The following is a 17,314-nucleotide window of genomic DNA, read 5'->3' as shown; positions in this document are numbered from 1 at the left end:
GCACTTTGGGAGGCCGAGGCAGGTGGATCACAAGGTCACGAGTTCAAGACCAGTCTGGCCAGGATGGTGAAACTCCATCTCTACTAAAAATACAAAAATTAGCTGGGCGCAGTGGCAAGCGCCTGTAATCCCAGCTACTCAGGAGGCTGAAGCAGAAGAACTGCTTGAACCCAGGAAGTGGAGGTTGCAGTGAGCCAAGACCGTGCCAGTGCACTCCAGCCTGGGTGACAGAGCAAGACTCCGTCTAACAAAAGACAAAAGAGGGAGGTTGCTACATGGGTGTCTGATGGAAGAGGGTGCCAACCAGAGGGAAGAGCCAGTGCAGAGGTCCTGTGGTGGGAGTGTGTCTGACACGTTGGAGGCAAGTGTGTCTGACACGTTGGAGGCAAGTGTGTCTGAGGCAGAGTGAGCGTGGAGGCAGTGGAAAAAAAGGAGGGAGCGAGGTGACAGGCAGCTCATGTAAGGGCTCATAGGCCATGAGGCCATGATCAAGGTTGGCTTTAGGCCTCAGTTTACATCTGGCTTCCTAGGACGGGACAAGCATCATTGGGCTGGAAGGAAATTCATCCATAAAGGGCTTGTGTAGCCTCATGGCTAAAATTCCTGTCTCTGAAGCCAGACAGCTGGGTCCATAATCCAGCTCTGATCTTTCTAGATTGGGAGACCCTGGCCAAGTCACTCCTCTCTGGGCCTCAGCTTCCCCGTCTCTGAAATGGGCCTAGTAAAAACCATATTCCCAAGGGCTGATCTGACGAACTGGCAAAACAATTCAGAGAAGCTAAGGGCATTGAAACCTTAATGGTCAGTGAACAAAAATGCATTTCTGGGACAGGTATAGTGGCTCATGCCCAACACACTTTGGGAGGCTGAAAGGGAGGCGGATCACTTGAGCCTGGAAGGTGGAGGTTGCGGTGAGCCAATATCATGTCACTTGCACTGCAGTCTGGGTGACAGAGTGAGACTCTGTAAAAAAAAAAAAAAAAAAAAAAAAAAAAAAAAAAAAAAAAGAGTATCACCTGGTAGGTATCTGGTGGGTATTTTGTGAGGATTAAATGAGATCATAAGACCAGGTGTGGTGGCTCATGTCTGTAATCCCAGCACTTTGGGAGGCCAAGGCAGGCAAATCACTTGAGTCCAGGAGCTCAAGACCAGCCTGGGCAACATAGGAAAACCCCATCTCTAGAAAAAGTACAAAAAATTAGGCCGGGCGCGGTGGCTCACGCTTGTAATCCCAGCACTTTGGGAGGCCGAGGCGGGCGGATCACGAGGTCAGGAGATCGAGACCACGGTGAAACCCCGTCTCTACTAAAAATACAAAAATACACACACAAAAAAAAAAATACAAAAAAATTAGCCAGGCGTGGTGGCAGGCACCTGTAGTCCCAGCTACTCAGAGAGGCTGAGGCAGGAGAATGGCGTGAACCCGGGAGGCGGAGCTTGCAGTGAGCCGAGATTGTGCCACTGCACTCCAGCCTGGGCGACAGAGAGAGACTACGTCTCAAAAAAAAAAAAATTAGTCAGGCATGGTGGCGCACATGCTACTCAACTACTCGGGAAGCTGAGGTTGAAGGATCGCTTGACCGCAGGAAGTTGAGACTGCAGTGAGCTATGATCGTGCCGCTGTACTCCAGCCTCGATGACAGAGTGAGATCCTGTCTCAAAAGAGAGAGAGAGAGAGAGAGATCATAGCTAGAGGCACTGGATGCACAGGAAGCTTTCTAAAGGGTTAGTTGCTATCATCACCATCATCATCATTATCATCATCATCATCATCATCTATACCCTCTGGCTAGTATAGTGATTTGCATATTATAAGCCTTCAGTAAATATTTGTCAAATAATGATAATAACTGTAGCTCATATTGAGTGCTTACTAGGTTCAGACACTTTTCTGAGCCTTTTATGTGTCCATTCATGGGGTGAGTGGTAGTATTATACCCATTTTACAACTGGGGAAACTGAGGCTCAATGAAGTGAAGTGACTAGCCCAAGATCAAATGGCTAAGAAGTGCCAGAGGCCACACGCAAGCCCAGGCCTCCTCACTCTGGGCCCCATGGCATCAGAGCCAACACTAGAGAAGGAAAGATATCTCACAGAGGTGGACTCAAAAATAGAGATTCGCTGTTGGGCGCGGTGGCTCACATAGGTGGATCACTTGAGGCCAGGAATTCGAGACCAACCTGGCCAACATGGTGAAACCCCATTTCTACTAAAAATACAAAAAAAATTAGCCAGGTATTGTGGCACATGCCTGTAATCCCAGCTACTTGGGAGGCTGAGGCACGGGAATCCTTTGAACCTAGCAAGCAGAGGTTGCAGTAAGCCAAGATTGTGCCACTGCACTCCAGTCTGGGTGACAGTGCGAGACTGTCAAAAAAGAAAGAAAGAAAGAGAGAAAGGGAGAAAGGGATGAAGGGAGGAAGGAGAAAGGAAAGGAAGGAAGGAAGAAAGGAAGGAAGGAAGGAAGGGGAAGGGGAAAAGGAAGAGGAAAAGGAAGAAAAGAAAGGAAAGAAGGAAGGGAAGGAGAAAAGGAAAAGAAAGAAAGAGAGAGAGGGAGGAGGGGGAATAGAAAGAGAAAGGACAGGAAGAAAGAAAAAGAAAGAAAAGAAAGAAAGAAAGATAAAGGAAGGAAGGAAAGAAAGAAAAGAAAATAGAGATTCACCCTCTTTTCTCTTTTTTTTCTTGAGACAGGGTCTCACTGTCTCAAGATGGTGCAGTGGCACCATCATAACTCACTGCAACCTCAACCTCTTGGCTCAGGTGATCTTCCCACCTCAGCCTCCAAAGTAGCTGGGACCACAGGCTCATCCCACTATGCCTTGCTAATTTTTGTCATCTTTTGTAGAGATGGGATCTCGCCATGTCACCTGGGCTGGTCTCGAACTCCTGGGCTCAAGTGATCCTCCCGCCTTCACCTCCCAAAGTGATGGGATTACAGGCATGAGCCACCACACCCGCCTTCTAGGGGTGTCTTTTTTTCTTTTTTTTTTTTTTTGAGATGGAGTCTCACTCTGTCACCCAGGCTGGAGTGCAGTGGCACAATCTCGGCTCACTGCAAGCTCCACCTCCCGGGTTCACGCCATTCTCCTGCCTCAGCCTCTCTGAGTAGCTGGGACTACAGGCGCCTGCCACCACGCCCAGCTAATTTTTTTGTATTTTTTTTTAGTAGAGACGGGGTTTCACCGTGGTCTCGATCTCCTGACCTCGTGATCCGCCCGCCTCAGCCTCCCAAAGTGCTGGGATTACAAGCGTGAGCCACCGCGCCCAGCCTAGGGGTGTCTTAAGAGTTGTAAGACACATCTCAGAAGCTGTGGGTGGCATTCTAGGTTGTCCCCAAGGACTGTGGGGTGCATCTTGGGATTCTGTTCTAGGGTGTGAGACTGTCTTAGGAGCTGGAGAGGAATCTAGTTGTGTCCCTGGGGTCTATTGGGGCACCCCAGATTTTGCTGGCATCTCCATGGTTACTAGGGCATCCCCTGAGTCTGAAGGCATTCCTGAGGTTGTCTTGGGGCCTCAGCACTTGTGGGGGCATCTCAGAGATGCTGTAGAACCATTCAGGGATTAAGGGACATCTGAGGGACTGTGGAAGTGTTCATGGGGTCTGTGGAGAACTCTAGGATTTGGTGGGAACCTATATTCGGTCTATGAAAATGGCTGTGTGGGTGTGGGGGATTCTGGGGGTACTGGGGGAGGGTCTATGCATGATGGGATGATGAGAGTTGGGGATGATGGGGAGCTCTGGAGGAATTTTGGGACATCTGAGGAACTGTGGTGGGGGTTCTGGGATCTGAAGGGTTTTCCCTGGGCTCTCAGAGCACCACTGGCAGGGAGTTTGTGGGAGCGCCCCCAGAGACTTGGGGGCATCCCTGGCATTTGTGGGTGCACCCTGGGATTCTTGGGGCACTCCTGGGGCTTGTGGCACGTCTCAGAAACAGTGAGGATATTGCTAGGATTATGGGGGCATCTGGAGAGCCATGAGAGTGCCCCAGGGTCTATGAGGGTGTCTCAAAACACCTCTAAGTTGTGCTGAGAAGCCCCGGGATTTGGGAGGGGTACCCCTGGACTTCTTGTGTGGGGTTGTCTCAGGGACAGTGAGGGTGCTCCTTGGGATTCTGAGGGACTGTGGGGTGGCTCCTGGGGCTTGCGGGGCCTGTCAACACCACGGGGAGTTTGCAGGAGTGTCCCCACAGATTTGGGGGTATCCCTGGTGTTTGTGGGGACGCGTCCGGCAATTGTGAGGACATCAGAGCCAACGCGGGCAGCTTTGGGGTCTGCGGGGGAGTCCCCGCCAAAGCCGTGCGGGCGCCCCAGACCCGCCCCGCCCCGGGGGCGGCTCTAGCGCGAAGCCGGAAGGGCCGAGGAGACAGGGCGGGGTGGGGCCCGCGGGCCTGGGGCTGGGCAGGCGGCCTGCGTGGGCCTCGCGGGGTGGGCGGCGCAGCTCCCCAGTGCCTGCTGAGGCGGGGCCGCCCCGCGGCCATGGCGCGGCCGCGCGGCCTAGGCCGCATCCCGGAGCTGCAGCTGGTGGCCTTCCCGGTGGCGGTGGCGGCTGAGGACGAGACATTCCTGCCGGAGCCCCTGGCCCCGCGCGCGCCCCGCCGCCCGCGTTCGCCGCCCTCCTCGCCCGTCTTCTTCGCCAGCCCGTCCCCAACTTTCCGCAGGCGCCTTCGGCTTCTCCGCAGCTTCCAGGATTTGGGCCGCCAGGCGTGGGCTGGGGCTGGGTAAGTGCAGCGCTGGCGGCCATGGGTTCAAGTCGCCCCTGGCCACCTGGCGCACGCCAGGGTCTGGGGTTCGTGGCTCACTCTCTCCAGCCTTACTTTCCTCTTCTGTCACATAGCAGCGATCAAAATCATCCCTGCTCGCCAGGGTTGCCGTGGAGACCTCTGATAGGGCATGCAGTAGACGTTTAATAAATGTTGCATCCCTCCCACTTCCTGTGCAAACCTGAAGCTGCGGTCACGCTTTGGAGGAGTGAGGGCGACCTGCCATCCAGGTCATGTGTTCATCCTGGGGATATGTGTTCAGTTCTGTCAGCCTCAGTCTACTGGCCTGTGAAATGGGGCCAGTCATGCCCTCTGGGGGTGGCCTTGCGGTGAGGCTCGGTGTCACTCCTTGTACCGGGCCACGGAGGGCAAATGGAAGTTCCCTTTCTGGCCAGACGGGGTGGGCTTCGGGCACGGGAAGTCTGGGGGTGACAGGCCCCGAGGCCACATCCGGTCTGGCTTTCTAATGTCCTTATATCCTGGAGGCAGAAGTTGGCAGCCCGGAGTTGGGCACTGGCTGGCCCTGGAGGCTTCTCTGGGTCCTCAGCCTCCCCCTCTTCCACCTACTTTCCGCGTGCAATTGAGGCACAGACTGAAGGAGGGCACGGCGGGGCAGGACCGGGCCCAGCGACTGGCCTCACGAACGAGATGGGGCGGGGACAGTAGAGGAGGAGGGGCCAGGGCCTTTGGGAGCCCCGCGTGGGGTCCGCAGGGTGTGTGTAGGGAAATCATTGCCTCTCTCCGGGTCTCTCTCTGCGTCCTGCGTCTCTGTCTCCCCTTCTGTCTCTTCTGTCTCTGTTTTGTCTCTCCTCCCCACCGCTGAGCGTGCCTTCCCCTCCCCTGGGTTTATGTCACCCGGCCCCACACTCGAGTCCCGTTTCCCCGGGGGCGCACAGCGATCGGAGACCTCGAGCGGGCCCAGCTCGACGTCAGGGCGCAGAGGGGGGGAAAGGCGGGGCCGGAGGCGGTGGCAGGAGGGCGGACCCGGAGCCGGGAAACCGGAGCCCCGGGGCACCCCAGAGGCCTAGGAGGGAGGAGACAGGGGCGAAGTGTGCATCCGATTCCGCAGGACCCCTGCAGGGGGAGGCAGACAGAGCGTCCGTGCGCCCCCCTCCCCCGTGCAGACGGGGGAACGCCCGACCGCCTGGGGCTGTCCCTGGGGGGGGGTCACCAGAGGCGTGGAGGCGGTGCCGGCAGTGGAGGCCGCAGACACCTTGGGCCTGGCCAGCAGCGCGCGCCACACTGCCCTGCCGCCATCCCCATGCGCGCCCCGACGACGGCGCTAGGCTCCCATGCGCTCCGGTGCAGCGCCCCGGGCCCGGCCCCGGCCCCCTGCCCTGGCACTGCCCCCCACGGGCCCCGAGTCCCTGACCCACTTCTCCTTCAGCGATGAGGACACCCGTCGGCACCCTCCGGGCAGATCTGTCAGGTGGGTGGCCCATGGCCAGTCAGTCCTGTCTTTTAATGCTGAAGGGCACTGGCTGTGCTGAGGGGGGTGGGGGTGCTGAGTCCACTTGGGTGAGTCCCCTAAGTGGCTTCCAGGATCTGGCTGGGGCCCCACCCCCTTTCCTGGCCCTAAAGGCCTGGGGTGCTGCTGAGGGCTTCTTGAAGGTGGCAGCCCTCAAAGTGGGTGCTGGGTCCATTCCTGCCTATCCAAGGTAGGACCTGTCACCCTCTTTGTGCCCCTAAACCTGGGCTTCTGGCATTTACTCTGACTGCAAATATGGGTGTCCAGCGTCACCTGGGCTCCACTCCCAGGCCACTGGCCTAGAACCAGGTCCCTAAGTCCCTGCCTGGCTCAGTGTCTCCAGCCTTACCTTCCCCACCCCGTCTCATGCTGGAGCTGCCAGGCTGAAAACCAAGCTGGGTTGGGGGTGGGGAGGGGAGATTCTGGGACACATGGCGGGTGTTTAGAATAGGCTGGACTGAGCTGGGGCTGTGAGTGGCCTTTAAGTTCTCAGAATTCTCAGGGGTTTCTAGCCTTGTTCTTGCTTTCCTGCTCCGTGGTCTCTAACACAGACACGCACACAGGGCCGCACACAGGGCAATCCGGGTCACCTGCTGTTTACCGTACTAGGTGTGGGTCTCCTGGCTGCACCAAGAGGACCCTGCAGTTGACTCATGGCCACACACAGGTGACACACAGACCACAGCAACCCTGGCCCAGCCCTCGCACATCCTCGTCTACGCTGCGTTCCTCCACAGTGGGGGACGTTGTATTTTGGTGAGACACACTCTCACCAAAATACACACCAGGGCTCACACATGTTCCTGCAAGCTGGACTCCCACCTGCACCAGATACACACAGGAACGCACCTCGTGCCCACACAGGGGTCAGGGACTGTCACAGTATCAGTGCGACACTGTCTCATAAAGTCACCCAGACTCAGAAATACACAGATAAAGACACAGAGATGCACACAGGCACCCATGAGCATGCAGCCCCTGCTCACACAGGCAGATGTGTGATGCCACAGAGATGTCTATGTGCGATGCCCGGGGGCACACAGACCTCCCTCTCCCCCAGTCTCTTACATACTCAGCCCCCCAAACAGCTGTGTCACCTGGCACCACGCGCCTGCCTGGGAGATACACACCAGCACCCGCCTTCAACCTCCGTGTGACCTTCACAAAGCAAATGCCAGGCCTTTCCGTAAAGGCTGCCTGGCACCACCTACAAGTGAGTCAGGTGGAAAAGCACAGGGAGCCGGGGGAGACACCAGGCCTGCCTGCCCTGTGTGCCCCAGGGGAAGACACTCGACGCAGCTTTGTAGCTCAGCTGCCCGGGTTCAAATCCACATTCTAGGCCGGGCGTGGTGGCTCATGCCTGTAATCCCAGCACTTTGGGAGGCTGAGGTGGGAGGATGGCTTGAGCCCAGGAGTTTGAGACCAGCCTGGGCAACATAGCAAAACCCTCGTCTCTACAAAATAAATAAATTTTAAAAGAAATCCATGCTTGCTACTAATAACCATGGTAGTTATCCTTTCTGTGCCTCAGTTTGTTTGTTTGTTTCTTTCTTTCTTTCTTCCTTTTTTTTTTCAGGGTCTCACTCTGTCACCCAGGCTGGAGTGCAGTGGAGTGATCTTGGCTCAGTGCGACCTCTGCCTCCCGGGTTCAAGCAATTCTCGTGCCTCAGCCTCCCAAGTAGCTGGCATTACAGGTGTACACCACCATAGCCCAGCTAATTTTTTTGTATTTTTAGTTGAGATGGGGTTTCTCTATGGTGGCCAGGCTGATCTCAAACTCCTGGCCCCAAGTGATCCATCCACCTTGGCCTCCCAAAGTGCTGGGATTACAGATGTGAGCCACCATGCCTGGCCTCAGTTTCTTTGTCTGGAAAATTGAGCATTAATGCATGTTACAGTTTAGCACAATGCCTAGCATGTGGCCTTCACATAAGTTTGGGTTTTTTTTCTTTTCTTTTTTTTTTTTTTTTGAGACGGAGTCTTGCTCTGTCACCCAGGCTGGAGTGCAGTGGCACGATCTTGGCTCACTGCAAGCTCCGCCTCCCGGGTTCACACCATTCTCCTGCCTCAGCCTCCCGAGTAGCTGGGACTACAGGCACCCGCCAACATGCCCGGCTAATTTTTTGTATTTTTAGTAGAGACAGGGTTTCACCGTGTTAACCAGGGTGGTCTCGATCTCCTAACCTCGTGATCCGCCCACCTCGGCCTCCCAAAGTGCTGGGATTACAGGCTTGAGCCACCGCGCCCGGCCAAGTTTGGTTTTTTTTCTTTCTTGAGATGGAGTCTCACTCTGTCACCCGGGCTGGAGTGCAGTGGTGTGATCTTGGCTCACTGCAATCTCTGCCTCCTGGGTTCAAGCAATTCTCCTGCCTCAGACTCCCAAGTAGCTAGGACTACAAGTGCCCTGCCACCACGCCTGGCTAATTTTTATATTTTTAGTAGAGACGGGTTTCCCCATGTTGGCCAGGCTGGTCTCGAACTCCTGACCTTAAGTGATCTGCCTGCCTTGGCCTCCCAAAGTGCTGGGATTACAGGCATGAGCCACTGTGCCCAGCTTTTTTTTTTTTTTTTGAGACAGCATCTCTATCACCCAGGCTGGAGCCACTGCGCCTGGCCATAGTTCTTGTTATTATAATCTTTACCAATGTGTTCCTTTCCCCCGCCCCCACTCCCTAGCTTGTTTTTGTCCCGTCAGTCCCTGCAGTAGTCATCCCCAAGGCCTAGACTCTCCCTGGCTGCATAGCCCTCAACAAGCCCAATTTCATGTTCCCAAAAGCCCTGGTGGGAAGGCCTAGGGGCCACATGGAGGGGGAAACAGGTAGCAACTTCATCTGAAAGTGTCACCAAATGCGGTGGTTATGCCTATAATCCCAGCACTTTGAGAGGGCGAGACTTTGGGAAGCAGATTGCTTGAGTCTAGGAGTTCAAGACCAGCCTGGGCAACATGGTGAAACCTCATTTCTGCTTAAAAAAAAAAAAAAAATTAGCTCAGTGTGGTGGTGTGTACCTGTGGTTCCAGCTACTCAGGAGGCTGAGGTGGGAGGATCGCTTGAGCCCAGGAGGCTGAGGCTGCAGTGAGCCATGATCGCCCCACTGCACTGCAGTCTGGGTGACAGAGCAAGACCCTGTATCAACACACACACACACACACACACACACACAGACAAACAAAAAACAATGATTAGCCTGCCTAAAAGGGAGTCTTGGGCAGGTCATTTCACCTCCAATGGAGTGTCTGGGCATGTGGCTGTGATGTAAGGCTGGCAGCTACCCCTGTGTCTGGGTTGCAGCCTTGGGTCCCATGGGGATGTTGCTGGAGTGGCCTCTGGCCTAATTTTGGGCCACCCTGAGCAGTCAGTGGCAAGCCAGGGAGGGGTGACTCTCCATGGCTCAGGGGTCTGATTCTGGGGCATCGCTGGCCCTGACTCTCCCCTGTCCCCACCAGCTCCCAGGCAGCAGTTCTATAGCCCTGTCCCCTCCCCTCTGTCCTCCCTCAGCCCAGGGACATCAGGTCTTGAAACACAAACAGCAGGGCCCCAGGGAGCGTCCTCTTCCCATCCAGGCCTCTGGGCTCCTGCTGACGTGAGCTGAGTCCCTTGGGGCCGGTGGATGTGCCAGGATGTGCTAGCTGGGTACCTGCGTGGGAACAGAGTCTCACCTTCCTAAACTGCAGTTTAAATTCCTAGGCCGGGGAGTTGGAGGTGGGGCGTCGTCTGTGTGTAGCTATGTTCCTCTCGCCTTCTCTGGAGCTGGAAAAAAATCCACCTTAGGAGACGGGACACAGTTCTCAGACAATGAAGTCACCAACCCTTGTCTCTTTATGCCATGGGAATGTTAACAGGACTTATATGTTGCCGGGCGCAGTGGCTCACACTTGTAATCTCAGCACTTTGGGAGGCCAAGGCAGGTGGATCACCTGAGATTGGGAGTTCGAGACCAGCCTGAACAACATAGAGAAACCCCGTTTCTACTAAAAATACAAAATTAGCTGGGCATGGTGATATATATGCCTGTAATCCCAGCTACTCGGGAGGCTGAGGCAAGAGAATCTCTTGAACCTGAGAGGCGGAGGTTGCAGTGAGCCGAGATGGCGCCACTGCACTCCAGCTTAGGCAATGAGAGCGAAACTCCGTCTCAAAAAAAAAAACGACAAAAAACCAGGACCTATATGTTAACTTATAGAGTGGGTTGGAGCCCTCTATGGGTTAACGTGTATAAAGCACTTTCATAATGCCAGGCACACAGCAAGCATTCAATGTCTTGTTATTATTACTCTATGCCTGAAAGAATCTAGCCCGGCACCCAGGACACAGCAGGTCCTCAAAAAATGGACACTATTGGCTGGGCGCAGTGGCTCACGCCTGTAATCCCAGCACGTTGGGAGGCTGAGGCGGGTGGATCACCTGAGGTAAGGAGTTCCAGACCGGCCTGGCCAACATGGTGAAACCTGTCTCTACTAAAAACACAAAAATTAGCCAGGTGTAGTGGCGCGCTCCTATAGTCCCAGCTACTTGAGAGACTGAGTCAGGAGAATCGCTTGAGCCTGGCAGCAGAGGTTGCAGTGAGCTGATATCGCATCACTACACTCCAGCCTGGGTGACAGAGTGAGACTCCATCTCAAAAACAAATAAATAAATAAATGGACATTATCGTCAAAGGTCCAAGCTGATGATCTATGATTATCTCACCTTAAGAGTGGGTTTTTTTTTTTTTTTTGAGACTGTCCCCTAGGCTGGAGTGCAGTGGCTCCATCTTGGCTCACTGCAATCTCCACCTCCCAGGTTCAAGTGATTCTCCTGCCTCAGCCTCCTGAGTAGCTGAGATTACAGGCGCACACCAGCACACCAAGCTAATTTTTGTATTTTTAGTAGAGACGGGGTTTCACCATGTTGCTCAGGCTGGTCTCGAACTCCTGACCTCATGATCCGCCCGCCTTGGCCTCCCAAAGTGTTGGGATTACAGGCGTGAGCCACCGCGCCTGGCCTTTTTTTTTTTGAGATAGGGTCTCACTGTATTGCCCAGGCTGGAGTGCAGTGGCATGATCACAGCTCACTGCAGCCTCCAAATCCTGGTCTCAAGCAATCATCTTGCATCAGCCTCTTGAGTAGCTGGGACTATACACATGCACCACCATGCTCAGCTAACTTAAATTTTTTGTAGAGATAGGGTCTTGCTATGTTGCCCAGGCTGGTCTCAAACTCCTGGACTCAAGTGATCCTCTCGCCTCAGCTTCTCAAAGTGCTGTGATTATAGGAATGAGCCATTCTGCTTGGCCCATTTTATCCACTTTCGAGTGTATAGTTCAGTGGCATTAAGTACATTCACATTGTTGTGCAACCATCACCACCATCCATCTCCAGGACTGTTTTTTTTTTTTTTTTTGAGACAGGGTCTCACTCTATCACCCAGGCTGGAGTGCAGTGGCATCATCACTGCTCACTGCAGTCTCAACCTCCAGGGCTCAGGTGATCCTCCCACCTCAGCCTCCTGAGTAGCTGGGACCACAGGCGTACACCATCATGCCTTGCTAATTTTTTTCATTTTTTCTAGGGATGGGGACTTGCCATGTTTCCCAGCCTGGTGTCAAACTCCTGGGCTCAAGCAATCCTCCCGCGTGGGCCTCCCAAAGTGCTGGGATTACAGATGTGAGCCACCTCACCCAGCCTCCAATACTTTTTTGAGACAGAGTCTCGCTCTGTCGCCAGGCTGGAGTGCAGTGGCGCAATCTCGGCTCACCGCAACCTTCGCCTCCCAGGTTCAAGTGATTCTCATGCCTCAGCCTCCCAAGTAGCTGGGATTACAGGCACGCACCACCACACCCAGCTAATTTTTGTATTTTTATTAGAGACGGGGTTTCATCATGTTGGCCGGGATGGTCTCGCTCTCCTGACCTTGCGATCCGCCCACCTCCACCTCCCAAAGTGCTGGGATTACTGGTGTGAGCCACTGCACCTGGCCAGGACTTTTTAGTGTTCTCAGATCGAAACTTAAAGCACAAACACACCATTTCCTTATCTCCCCCAGCCCCTGGCACCCACTCTTCTACCTTGTGTCTCCGAGTTTGAGTACTCCAGGGACCTCATATAAGTGGAATTTCCTATGCATTATTTGTCTTTTTCTGACTGGCTTATTTTACTGAGCATAATTTTTTTTTGTTTGTTTGTTTTTGAGACAGAGTTTCACTCTTTTGCCCAGGCTGGAGTGCAATGGCCCAATCTCGGCTCACTGCAACCTCCACCTCCTGGGTTCAAGCGATTCTCCTGCCTCAGCCTCCTGAGTAGCTGAGATTACAGGCATGTGCCACCATGCCTGGCTAATTTTGTATTTTTAATAGAGACAGGGTTTCTCCATGTTGGTCAGGCTGGTCTCGGACTCCCAACCTCAGGTGATCCGCCCGCCTCATCCTACCAAAGTGCTGGGTCACTGAGCATAATGTTTTCCAGGTTCATCCATGTTGTAGCCTGTGTCAGAATTCCTTTCCTTTTTAAGGCTGAATTCTATTCCATTCAATGGATATAACACATTTTGTTGATCCATTCATCTGTTGATGGACACGTCAGTCACTTCTACCTTTTGGCCATCGTGAATTATGCTGCTGTGAACATGGGTGTACATGTATCTGTTTGAGATCCCCGCTTTCAGTTCTTTTGGGGATAGACCTAGGAGTGGGATTGCTGGGTTGTGTGGTGATTCTACGTGTTTGTTTGTTTTGAGGGTTTTTTGTGTGTTTGGTTGGTTAGTTTGTTTCTGACACAGAGTGTCGTTCTGTCAGCCAGGCTGGAGTACATTGGTGTGATCTCGGTTCACTGCAACCTCCGTCTCCCGGGTTCAAGCGATTCTCCTGCTTCAGCCTCCCCAGTAGCTGGGACTACAGGCGCCTGCCACCACGCCCAGCTGATTTTTGTATTTTTAGTAGAGATGGGGTTTCACCATGTTGGCCAGGCTGGTCTTGAACTCCGGACCTCAGGTGATCCGCCCGCCTTGGCCTCCCAAAGTGCTGGGATTACAGGCGTGAGCCACCGCAACTGGCCTACAAACATTTTTGATTAGGGTTACGGTGGTTCTCTCAACAGCAGGTAGGAATGGATTGTTTGTGAGTGGGGAGGAATCGGAGCAGCAGAGAGACCTGGTTGGAACGGAGAGTGCAGCAGGTGAGAGAGGAGGTGATGTGACCTCAGGGATGTGAAGAGTCCAGGCCTTCAGCAAGGTCTGTCTCTGGAACTCAAATTTGAGGCCCAGGAGGTAGGTCAGAGGCTGAGAGATGGGGTGCATGGAGGTAGGAGTGCCTCCTGGCTCCACAGTCCCTTCTCTTGGAGTGAAGAGACCAGCTGTCTGGAGGGGAGAGCAATTGGGAAACATGACACGGGTAAAAGTCAGTTACAAGTGGCATCCTGGAGAGAAGGTGGCTCAGGACACAGCTGTCCCCAAAATACCCTCCTTGGCATTGCATGCAGGGGATAGAGGAACCCCAAGATCTTCAAAAGTAAAAGGCCCTTCAGGAACCATCCTAATAGGTGTGACATGGTATCTCCTTTTTTTTTTTTTTTTTTTTTTGAGACAGAGTCTTGCTCTGTCACCCAGGCTGGAGTGCACTGATGTGATCTTGGTTCACTGCAGCCTCCGCCACCCGGGTTCAAGCAATTCTCCTGCCTCAGCCTCCCAAGTACCTGGGATTGCAGGCACCCACCACCACACCCAGCTAATTTTTGTATTTCTAGGAGAGACAGGGTTTCGGCATGTTGGCCAGGCTGGTCTCAAACTCCTGACCTCAAGTGATCCACCCACCTCGCCTCCCAAAGTGCTGGGATTACAGGCATGAGCCACCTTGCCAGGCCTGTATCTCTTTCTTTTGATTTGCATTTCCCTGATGAGTGATGTTAAGGATTTTTTTCTTGTGTTTATTGGCTGTTTGAATATCTTTTCTGCAGGTATGCCTATTCAAGTCATTTGTCTACTAAGTCAAATTATTTACAATTTATTATTTATTATTTTGAGACAGGGTCTCACTCTGTTGCCCAGGCTGGTGTGCAGTGGCACGATGTCAGCTCACTGCAATCTCTGCCTCCCGGGTTTAAGTGATTCTCCCACCTCAGCCTCCCTAGTAGCTGGGATTACAGGTGAGAGCCGCCACGCCTGGCTAATTATTTTATTTATTTATTTATTTATTTATTTTTTTTGAGATGGAGTCTCGCTCTTTCACCCAGGCTGGAGTGCAGTGGCGCGATCTCGGCTCACTGCAGGCTCCGCCCCCCGGGGTTCATGCCATTCTCCTGCCTCAGCGTCCCGCGTAGCTGGGACTACAGGCGTCCGCCACCTCGCCCAGCTAATTTTTTGTATTTTTTATTAGAGACGGGGTTTCACCGTGTTAGCCAGGATGGTCTCGATCTCCTGACCTCGTGATCCACCCGCCTAGGCCTCCCAAAGTGCTGGGATTACAGGCGTGAGCCACCGTGCCCGGCCTTATTTATTTTTTGAGACAGAGTCTCGCTGTGTCATCCAGGCTGAAATGCAATGTCGCGATCTCAGCTCACTGCAACCTCCACCTTCCGGGTTCAAGCAGTTCTCCTGTCTTAGCCTCCCAAGTAGCTGGGATTACAGGCACATGGCACCACGCCCGGCTAATTTCTGTATTTTTAGTAGAGACAGGGTTTCACCGTGTTAGCCAGGATGGTCTCGATCTCTCCTGACCTCGTGATCCACCCACCTTGGCCTCCCAAAATGCTGGGATTACAGGCGTGAGCCACTACGCCCGGCCAATTGTTTTTTGGGTTTTTTTTTTTGTATTTTTTTGGTTGAGACGGGGTTTCGCCATGTTGCCCTGGCTGGTTTCAAACTCCTAGACTCAAGTGATCCGCCCACCTCGGCCTCCCAAAGTGCTGGGATTACTGGCATGAGCCACCAGGCCTGGCCTATTTATTTTTGAAACAAAGTCTCCCTCTGTCGTCTAGGCTGGAGTGCAGTGGTGCGATCACAGCTCACTCACTACAGCCTCAAACGTCCTGGGCTCAAGTGATCCTCCAGCCTTAGCCTCCCAGTAGCTGGGACTACAGGCACACACTGCCATGCCTGGATAATTAAACACGTTTTTTTGTGTGTGTTTTTTGTTTGTTTTTGAGTAGCTGGGACTATAGGTGCACACCACCATGCCCGGCTAATTTTTGTATTTTTAGTAGAGACGGTTTTGCCATGTTGTCCAGGCTGGTCTTGAACTCCTGACCTCAAGTGATCTGCCCGCCTCGGCCTCCCAAAGTGCTGGGATTACAGGCATGAGCCACTGTGCCCGGCCCCTTTTTTTTTTTTAAGAGATGAGGTCTCACTATATTGCCCAGGCTGGCCACAAGCTCCTGGTCTCAAGCCATCCTTCCACCTCAGCCTCTGTTGATACGCAAAAGTCTTTCATTTTGTTGAAGTCCTCTTGTTTGTTTTTGTTGTTGCCTGTGCTTTGGTGTCAAATTCAAGAAATCATTGCCAGATCTAATGTCGTGAAGCTGCTAAGAGTGTTATAGTTTTGGCTCTTATGTTTAGGTATTTGATCCATTTTGAGTTAATTTTTTTTTTTTTTTTTGAGATGGAGTCTCGCTCTGTCATCCAGGCTGGAGTGCAGTAGTGTGATCTTGGCTCACTGCAACCTCCGCCTCCCGGGTTCAAGCGATTCTCCTGCCTCAGCCTCCTGAGTAGCTGGGATTACAGGCACCCACCACTACGCTCGGCTAATTTTTGAATTTTTAGTAGAGATGGGGTTTCACCACGTTGGCCAGGCTGGTCTCGAACTCCCGACCTCAGGTGATCTGCCCGCCTCAGGCCTCCCAAAGTGCTGGGATTATAGGGATGAGCCACCACACCCGGCCTTGAGTTAATTTCTGTATGTGGTCCACCTCTTCAGTTTTCCCAGCACCATCGTTTTGAAAAGACAGTTCTTTCCCCATTGCGTAGTCTCTGGGGTTAGACTGGTAGGTAGATTTCAGGCTATGCTCTGACTGGGTGCAAGTGGAGAGGCAGAGAGGATAGGAACCGCCCGCTTCCCCTTTCTAGGTCAGCCTATAGAGAGTCACCATAAGACTTTACGGGAATGGTCTCTCTACTAAGAAATAAGTTTGAAATCTCCTAGGCCTGGCAGGCACCTATAATCCCAGCACTTTGGGAGGCTGAAGTGGGCAGATCACTTGAGGCCAGGTGTTTGAAACCAGCCTGGCCAACACGGTGAAACCCTGACTCTACTAAAAATTCAAAAATTAGCCAGATGTGCTGGTGCATGCCTGTAATCCCAGCTACCCGGGAGGCTGAGGCAGGAGAATCGCTTGAACCTGGGAGGTAGAGGTTGCAGTGAACCGAGATCGCGCCACTGCACTCCAGATTGGGCGACAGAGTGAAATCCTGTCTCAAAAACAAAACAAAGCAAAACAAAAATGTGTAAGAAGACTCGCTTCAGGCATAGCGTCTCATGTCCGTAATCCCAGTACTGTGGGAGGCCAAAGCGGGAGGATCTCTTGAGCCCAGGAGTTACAGACTATCCTGGGCAACATATTACTATTACTAAATATTACCTTATTACTATAATTACTTATTACATATTACCATATTACTATTACCTTATTACTATTATGACATATTACCATATTACTATTATTACATATTACTAATATATGTAATATTACTAATATTACATATATAAGTAATATTACTAATATCACATATATAATAAGTAATATATAGTAACATTACATATACATGCATGTAATATTACACATACGTATATGTAATATTAGCAGTGTTGCATATGCATATATGTAATATTAGCAATATTGCATATGTATATATATGTAATATTAGTAATATTACATATTACCTATTACTACAAAAAATTCAAAAATTATCTGGGTGTGGTGGCACGTGCCTATAGTCCCAGCTACTCGGGAGGCTTAGGTGGGGGGATCGCTAGAGCCCAGGAGGCTGCAGTGAGCTATGATGGTGCCACTGCATCCAGCCTGGGCAACAGAATGAGACCCCATCACTAAATGATAAACTGCAAACTTGGAGAAAAATACATGATAAGGGATTTGTATCCAGAATATATAATGGGCCAGC

The 17,314-nt window shown here is 52.5% G+C and overlaps 1 protein-coding gene across 3 annotated transcripts in view; it reads left to right on the top strand.

Moving 5' to 3' along the window:
- PDE4A (phosphodiesterase 4A) overlaps nt 1–17,314 on the top strand; it is a 53,660-nt gene that overhangs the window by 10,163 nt on the left and 26,183 nt on the right. The window contains exon 1 of one of the 3 annotated variants that reach the window (XM_030820875.1): nt 4,478–4,719. The exons of the other annotated variants lie outside the window; for them this stretch is intronic. Coding sequence (XP_030676735.1) covers nt 4,478–4,719 — 242 coding nt within the window. Of the gene's footprint in view, nt 1–4,477; nt 4,720–17,314 lie in introns of those variants that run through there. 3 annotated transcript variants of the gene reach the window in all.

Source organism: Nomascus leucogenys, chromosome 10, assembly GCF_006542625.1.
Source record: "Nomascus leucogenys isolate Asia chromosome 10, Asia_NLE_v1, whole genome shotgun sequence".
NCBI lineage: Eukaryota > Metazoa > Chordata > Mammalia > Primates > Hylobatidae > Nomascus > Nomascus leucogenys.
Note: the sequence above shows the minus strand (reverse complement) of the source record. Positions and strands in the feature narration are given on the sequence as shown.